The sequence below is a fragment of the Crocuta crocuta genome, unplaced genomic scaffold (genome assembly GCF_008692635.1).
Source record: "Crocuta crocuta isolate KB4526 unplaced genomic scaffold, BGI_CrCroc_1.0 scaffold334, whole genome shotgun sequence".
In the NCBI taxonomy this organism is placed as follows: domain Eukaryota; kingdom Metazoa; phylum Chordata; class Mammalia; order Carnivora; family Hyaenidae; genus Crocuta; species Crocuta crocuta.
In genome coordinates, this window is record NW_027533260.1 from 3,021,109 (window position 1) to 3,029,473 (window position 8,365).

General features: G+C 56.0%; 1 protein-coding gene across 1 annotated transcript; it reads right to left on the reverse strand.

The window, feature by feature from the left end:
- Positions 1–4,298, reverse strand: KCNJ14 (potassium inwardly rectifying channel subfamily J member 14). Its single transcript, XM_077747028.1, has 2 exons — positions 3,551–4,298; positions 1–1,846 (listed from the first exon to the last, which is right to left on the reverse strand). Exons 1-2 carry the CDS (start codon positions 4,250–4,252, stop codon positions 1,250–1,252), a joined length of 1,299 nt encoding a protein of 432 aa, XP_077603154.1. The 5' UTR covers positions 4,253–4,298; the 3' UTR covers positions 1–1,249.
- Between the last annotated feature and the right edge of the window lie 4,067 nt (positions 4,299–8,365).

An 8,365-nucleotide genomic window follows, 5' to 3' on the forward strand; every position in this document is an offset into this window, starting at 1 on the left:
TCACTAGGTGTAGGACTCGAGGGCACTGTAGACTCATCAGCCTTGGGCCTCTCCTTCTCTTTGCCCAACATCCAGCCCTGTTATCCACAGGGTCTCGCCCGGGCCCTCCCTTTCAAGGTCAGCCCAGAAATGCTATCGAGTCCCGAGTCCACCTCCTAGAATGGCCAAGTTCTGGGAGCTGATGAGAACTTCCAGGTTTTAATAATGAACAACTCTGGATCCCCGGAGCTCTGATTCCCTTTGGCATTGACAGACCCACAAAGAATCATCGAGATTCTCAACTCCATTGGGCAAACTGGAACCTGCAAATCTCAGACATCCAGACTCACCACTCCTTCCTTGACTCTGTGATCAATCTAGAGGCACAGAATCCTGAATCCTTTGGACATTCTAGAATGGCACTTAAACAAACAAACAAACCCCGTGGATCATTAGGAAGCATTGATTATCTCCTTGGTTTGATGTTCTACAGCTGGGGGTCTGGAGTGATCTAATATCAAGGACTCCCGATCTGTCACATTAGCCCTTCCAGACCCACTACACTCTTGTTTTGTGCATTCTAGAAACATAACTCGAGTTTCCTCAGCATTCTAGGACAAACCTGTTCTAGAACCACCAGTGCTTGCCTCTGCGGTCAATCTAGATTCACAGAATCTTAACTCTTGGGCCTTCTGGAACCACAAGGTCTTCTCTTGACTTGTAGTCAACATCCTGTCATTGGTTAATCCAGACAGTCTTGAATTCTTGGGGCATTCCATAATTCCCCCTCCTTAACGTGGTCTAGAAAAAAATGATTTGCTACTTGGTTAGCTGAGTCTAGAAGCAACAGTCCCTTGAATGTTGGTCAATCCAGACCTACAAACTCTTAATCTGCTGCTGTCCCTGGAGGTGGTATATACCATTGATTCCTGACCCTGCTCAACAACTGAACCCGGCCATAGAGAGCGATCTAGAACCACCCGCCTTTGCCACTTAGGCGCTCCAGCATTCTGGATCCCTCAGCTCTGGGGAGACTCAGGAATCAGGCTGATAAAGGGGTCTCGAGAGGGAGCATGGAACGCAGAGGAATTAAGATCCAGTATGTCTGCGGTGGGTCCACTGGGCATGGGGGACCTCCACCAGCTAGGAATTTACCCAGCAGGCCTGTCGGTCTTGGGAAACACCTGCCCCCCCATCCCAGGAGAGGGCCCTCACTCTCCATGTTGCTACTTCCGGGAAGGGGGTACAAATCGGGAGACACCAGCTGGCATCACGGGGGCAGGGTCAGTGCCAGGGTCGGTGTGAGCACTTGGGGGCTGGCAACCCCATCTCCTGCCTCCGCTCCGTCCTCCTCGTTGGCCTCCTCTTCCTCATCCTCCTCCTGACAGCAGCTCAGTGCAAGTTCATTCTCGTAACAAAATGCAGCCAGAGAGCCGGGGAAGCTAGACTTGGGGCTGTGTGAAGCCCGCTCTGCCTGCTCGTCCAACTCCTTGGCGCTGCAGACTGGCGTCCCCGGGACCTCGTAAGTGCGGTGGAAGTGGCGGTAATCGACCTCGTACTGGGAGCCACGCTGGAAGAGGACCGGCTCAAAACGATGGCCCCACAGCAGCTCGCCGGGGAGGTAGGAGGAGCGACACTGTGTGGTCATGGCCGTGGCTTCAACCATGCCCTCAAGAATGACCACCAGCTCAAAGTCAGCCCGGGCCAGCTCGGCACGTCCTAGTTCATACAGAGGACTGGCAGAGTCGATCTCGTGCACGATGGTGATGGGAGACACGAGGAAGATTCGATCAGTGCCGCCATCGAAGCCCACGTCCACATCCTGGTGATCCAGTGGAATGTACTCACCCTCCGGGGTCACTCGAGGCTGCAGCGAGAGGGGCCGGAGATGGATGGCAGGGAGCGCAGAGATGAATGGAGACAGCGATGGCGAGATTTAAAGGAATGGAGGAAGGGGAGCAGGAACAGGCAGGGGTGGGGGTGAGGTGGGAACGTGGACCCAGAGAGAGGAGGATGGAGGCCCAGAGAAAGCAGGGGACACAGGGAGAGACACTCAAAGGATTTGGGGATGGAAGCCCAAGAGAGAAAAAGGGAGGGGACAGGACAGAATGATATTGGCACAGAGTCACAGAAATCAGAAAGGCAGAGACAGAGTTAGAGACGACAGAAGATGAGGGTGACGCCCAAGCAGCCATTGGACAAGGAGGGGAGGGACAGAAAAACGACTTTCAGTACAAACCAAGATGACAACGTGGGTCCCACACTCCATAGTCCATCATAGCCTCAGAAGAGCTCTTGAGCTCTCTGTCCCCACAACCCAACTACAAGCCTTTCCATCCCGCTGTGTGTGTGTGTGTGTGTAAGCACAGTGCAGTCCCCAAGCCACGTATTGGTAGTTTGACCCCACCTACCCTGACTGGTTCCATACCCAACCTCCCAAGCCATGTCAGCACCCCACAGACTTCTAGGAGAGAGAGTATCCCTCCTAGTCCTGAATCCTAGTCTCCCACAGCCAAGAAGGAGCCCCCAGAGGCTGCTGGGAGTTGTAGTTCCCACCACCATTCTGTCTTCCCTCTCACCGAAGTCCAACCTCACCCCAGGGTTCTTAACTGTCTTTACTTGGGCAAGGACAACGACTGTCCTAGACTTTGGGCAGTTTGACAATTCTAGAAACACTAAGACTCCTTCTTCAGGGCACCAGAGGGAGCCGCTACCCCAGGGGCCGATGGGGGTTGTAGATGTTGTTTTGGTGATAAGGTGTTTTCCAGCCCTTTACTCCTTTGAGCAGGAGGCTGGTGGCCAGACTGAGCCACTGAGATGGGGACTGAAGTCTCTCACAAATGCTGCAGGACCCCATGCCCAGAGACCACGGAGCATTGTGGTCTGTGGCTCCGCAGTCCCTCGGGCCAACATCTCCCAAAATCCCACAGGGGCCTGGCCTCAACACAGGCTACCCTCCGTACCACTGTGTCCTACCGAGGTTACACCACCCACAAAACGCCACCACCTGCTCGGACCACCCCTTCTGGGCACTCCTCCTGCCCACAGGCGCTTTCGGGAATTGTAGTTCAGAGCCCCTGCAGGCCTGGTGTGGCTCCCAGATTTACATGTCCCACAACCGCACCAGGGACCCATCCTCAAGCCCCAGTTAGCTCTTGGTGTCTCAAGATCCGGTTCGTGTCTAGGTCTCCAATTAGAACTGGTCACGGACCTCCCTCTTGGGTTCACACCTCCTACAACTGATCCGGGGAGGAGCCTCAGTCCTCAAAGAAGGGGAGGCAGGGTCCCCGCCCACGAGACTGCTGGGAATTGTAGTCCATGCTCTGCAGGCGCTGCAGGCCCGAAGCGCGCCCCGCCCTCGGGCCTACATCTCCCACCATTCCTCCGCGAAGGGCGCCTCCTTCCTGCCCCGGCCTTGGCCTTCCCACCTGCAGCAGCTGGCCACGAGACTGCTGGGAATTGTAGTCCACGCGCCCTCCAGGCTCGACACTGGCCCCGCCCCCGGGCCTACATCTCCCACCGTTCCCCCGCGAAGGGCGCCTCCCGCCCGCTCGGGCCTTGGCCTTCGCACCTGCAGCAGTTGCGCCCGCACGTGGGCCTCGACCAGGTGGCTGCGGCGCAGGTTGCCGACGCGCCACATGAGGCAGAGGCGGCGGTCGCGCAGCGCCACCACGGCGTTCTCGCTGAACACGAGCGTCTCGTTGCGCTTCTTGGGCTTGGCCATCTTGGCCATGACGGCGCCCACGACGAAGGCGTCCAGCACGCAGCCGGCGATGCACTGCAGCACCACGGCGGCCACGGCGGCCGGGCACTCCTCGGTGACGCTGCGCACGCCGTAGCCGATGGACGTCTGCGTCTCCAGCGCGAAGAGGAAGGCGGCCAGGAAGCTGGCCACGTGCGAGAAGCAGGGCGCCGGCGGCGGCGGCGCGGCCAGGTCGCCGTGCAGCGAGGCGATGAGCCAGAAGGCCAGGCCGAAGAGCAGCCAGGAGGCGAGGAAGGAGCAGGAGAAGAGCAGGCACATCCAGCGCCAGCGCACGTCCACGCACGTGGTGAACAGGTCGCTCAGGTAGCGCGCGCCCTGGCCGCCCAGGTTCACGAAGCGCACGTTGCAGTGCCCGTCCTTCTTGACGAAGCGCCCGCGGCGCCGCCCCGTCGGCGACGCCACCCACCCGTTGCGGCACAGCCCCGGCCCGGCCTCCTCCTCGTCGCCGGCCCGGCCCTCTCCTGGCTCCAGGGCGCCGCTAAGGCGGCGCAGGGCCCTGGCCAGGCCCATTGGGCGGGGACACCCCCTCCACTTGTCCTAGTAGGGGGCAGGCGCCCCGAACCTGCGAAGACGAGAAACGAGAAACGGGAGGGGACGTCAGGGGCGCCAGGAGTGTGTGGGCTCATCGGCCAGGCGTGGGCCCTGCGCTTTGGGGGCCTCATCTGGCCGATGTGTGGCCCATTGCTCACTTTGAAAGGCAGAGCAGTACAGTGTCAACGACAGTGCTATTAATAGGAGGCGCGTGTGGCACGACCACAGCAACGTAACCATGGCCCTGACAGTAATTAGAGCAAGCGCCGCGATGACTGGAGCAGACGTCTGGACAGCGCCAGACACTGTGGTGAGCGCTTTACACGAATTGATATACTTGAGCCCTACACCAAGGTGGAGGTTACTGTTCCCATTTTAGAGATGAGGAAACTGAGGCATGGAGCGTTTAACTTGCCCGAGGTCACAGCTGAGTAAACCAGGATTTGAGCGTTAGCAAATCCAGGGTGGAGGAAGTGGTAACTGCTTCTCAACATGGAATCCACAGGGAGAGATGAGCCCGGGCTCGGAGGACACCTGTGGCTCGAAATCGGGCTCAGAAAGCACAGGCAACAACAACAACAACAAAAATGGGCGAATTGACCTTCATCAAAATTAAAGGATGCCTGGGTGCCTCAGTTGGTTGTGTCCAACTCTTGTTTTGGCTCAGGTCATGATCTCGCGGTTTGTGGTACCAGCCCCTTGTTAGGCTCTGCACTGACAGTGCGGAGCCTGCTTGGGATTCTCTCTCCCTCTCTCAGCCCCTCTTGTGTGCTCTCTGTCTCTCTCTCTCTCAAATAAATAAGCCTTTAAAAAATTAAAAACTTTTGTGCTTCAAAGGACTCTATCAAGACAGCGGAAAGACAACCGCCATTGGGAGAAAATAGTTGTGAATCCTGTATTTAAGAAATTTGTATTTGAAATATATAAAGACAGACCCCTTCCCATTCAATCATAAAAAGATAATGCAACTCAAAAATAGGCAAAGGGTCTGTAGTGAACATTTCTCGAAGATGTACAAATAGCCAATGAGGTCATCACCAAAAAAGCACATAAAAAAGATGCTCAAGGTCATTAGCCCTCAGGGAAATACAAGCCAAAACCACAATGAGACACCGCTTGCCACCTTCTAGGGAAGATGATAAATATTGGCAAGGATGTGAAGTGGGCCCCCTCCTAACTACTGATGGAATGGAAAATGGCATACCTCCTGTGAAAAATAGCCTGGCGGTCCCTTAACTGGTTAAACAGGGCACCTGGGTGGCTCAGTTGGTTAAGGGTCCAACTTCGGTTCAAGTCATGATCTCACAGTACATGAGTTCAGTCCCCACATAGGGCTCTACTGGTTGGCACAGAGCGCGCTCCAGATCCTCATCCCCCTCTTTCTCTGCCCATCCCCTACTCGTGCTCTGTCTCTCTCTCTCTCAAAAATAAATAAACATTAACCAAAAAATGATTAAACATAGTTACCCTACGACTCGCAATTCCACTTTCAGGTTATCGACTGAGGACGAAACAAACGTGCACACAATTGCTTGTACAACAGATGTTCCTCACAGTATTACCCAAGGTAGCCAAGATATGGAAACAGCCCGAATAGCCATGGACTGATGAATAAGTAAAATGTGGTATGTCCATACCACGGAGTACCATTCAGTAAACAAACAAATGGCGGGTGGCTCAGTCAGTAAGCATCTGACTTCAGCTCGGGTCATGATCTCGCCATTCACGAGTTCCAGCCCCACAGCAGGTTCTGTGCTGACAGCTTGGAGCCTGGAGCCTGCTTCGGATTGTGTCTCCCTCTCTCTGACCCTCCCCAGCTCATGCTCTTTCTCTGTCTCTCAAAAATTAACATTAAAAAAGAAAAAAAAAACACGAAGCACAGACACAGGACATGGATGAAGCTCGCAAGCACCGTGCTAAGTGAAACTAGCCAGGTGCAGACGACCATGTATCGTATACTTTGGTGTTTATACATCCAGATGGGCAGATTCTGCACCTTGTAGACTAGTGGTACCTAGGGCAGTAGGGGAAGGATTGGGGAGTAATAGCCAGAGGACACAGGTTTTCCTGTTGGGGTGCTGAAGATGTCCCCAATTTGATGTGGTAATGGTGGCACAACTCCGTGAAAATACTAACCATTGGATTGTGCACTGAATGTGTGTGTTGTGTCTTATCTGAATTCTTTTTTTTTTCAAATCTTATTTTTAAGTAATCTCTCCACCCAACCTGGGGCTTGAACTCATGACCTCGAGATTAAGAATCACATGCTCTACCAACTGAGCCAGCCAGGCACCCTGTATCTGGATTATATTTCAATGAAGCTGTTACAAAAAGCAAAAAACCCACACTCAGTCCTGACCCTCAGATCTTGGGCAAGTCCTTCTGAGCAGTTTCCTCAACTGTGAAAGGCGGGAAGTTGGGCTTCAAGGTCAGAAAAGGGCCTTCCGGTCACCGAGACGAAGGGCCCAGTCCTGGTTCAGCTGCTGACCCACTGTGTGCCCTGCAACCACTGGCTCCCCGTTCTCGAGCCCCATCTGGGGAAAGGGTCTGGGCTTCTGGGTCAGGCGGTTCTTGGTTGAATCCTGGCTCAGCTGCTTACTAACTATAGGACTGGTGGCAAGTCACATCCTTTCCTGAGCCTCGGCTCTCTCCTTTGGGAATCTCGGGGGCCCGACAGGGTGAAGGAGAGAAGAGGGAAGGAGCAGAACAGGGACCTGGAGGCCTCGTCACCCCACCCCCAGCAGCTGCAGAGGAGGGACTTCTAGAACCCATCTGGGCTGGGGGCTAAATACTCTGCTATCAGTTCCATCAGTATTTACCAGGCACCTAGGTACCGTGTGTCCCCTGAGCCAGGCTCCGGGATCCTCATGGGCTTTTTGGCAGGTCAGTGTCAAATTCAACACCCGAGGGTCCTGGCAACACCCTCCCACACCTCACTAAGCTTCGCACACGCTGTCCGTGGCCACCTGGACAGCTCTGCATGTTCGGTGGTTATTATACCCATTCTACGGAGGTAGGGTAGAGTGAACCGGGCCTGGCTGTGTCGAGCATCCACGATGTAGCCCAACCACGACTCTTTCTCTCTCCACAACCCTGGGAGTTGGGGATCGTTCTTCTGAAAAGGGGCAACTGAGGCTAATCGCTCAAGGGGCCAGGTGTGAACCCAGGCTGACGTGCGTATGTGCAGCCCACTCCTGCCCAGGGGCCCCATCAGGGGCCACCAAAGTCCGGGCAGGGGAGGTGAGCCCCAGACTGGGTCCTCTCACACCCACCCACCTCTGGGCACAACCCTCATCCACGTTTCTCAGATGCCAAAGGCTGAGTGATGAACCACGGACAGCCTCATCAAGGGCACTCTCACTTCCCAAGCACCTGCTACGTCCTTGGCCTTGGAGGAGCTCAGGGGACGTCTGCAGCCCGCCCACTGGACTCCACCTGGCCCCGCCACTCACCTCACCTGGCCTCTTCTGGACGCGGGGAGGTCCAAGTCATTGCCCCACTTCCACAGCTTGGGGACTAGGCCAGAGAGCTGGCCAGACCCACGCAGTGCTGAAGGCCCGGTGCCCGTTTAGGTCCTGAGCCTTTGCAGGCCGGGGCCCTGCCTCCCAAATCCCACCCCCAGCCCTGCGAGGCGGAGGTGACCGTGTCCAGTTCACTAAATAGATGGGGGCCTTCACCTGCAGCGTGGCCCAGCTCAGAGGGTGCATGGGACACAAGGCTGAACCGCCACCCCCCCCACCCCACCCCCCGCTCCAGCCCAGGCAGAGGCAGGACAGGAGGGAAAGGGATCCAGAGGCTGTAGCCCTTCCCCACCCTCCCCCTGACCGCCAGAGCAGCTTAATGTTTCCATATAAAGGAGACGCAGGGCTTAAGGTGCGTTAACTTGGTGTCAAAGTCACTGTCTAATCTGGGGCCAAGGAGCTCCGCCCCCCAGGCCCCAGCCTCCCTCCCCCTCAAAAAAGCAGCACCTACACACTGTCCCGGCCCGAGTGGTCCCCCCATCTCCTCCACCTGCCAGCAGGGCACAGACTGACAGGGTGGGGGTGGGGTGGGGGGCGTGGGGACAGAGAATGAACCAAGACAGAGGGTCTG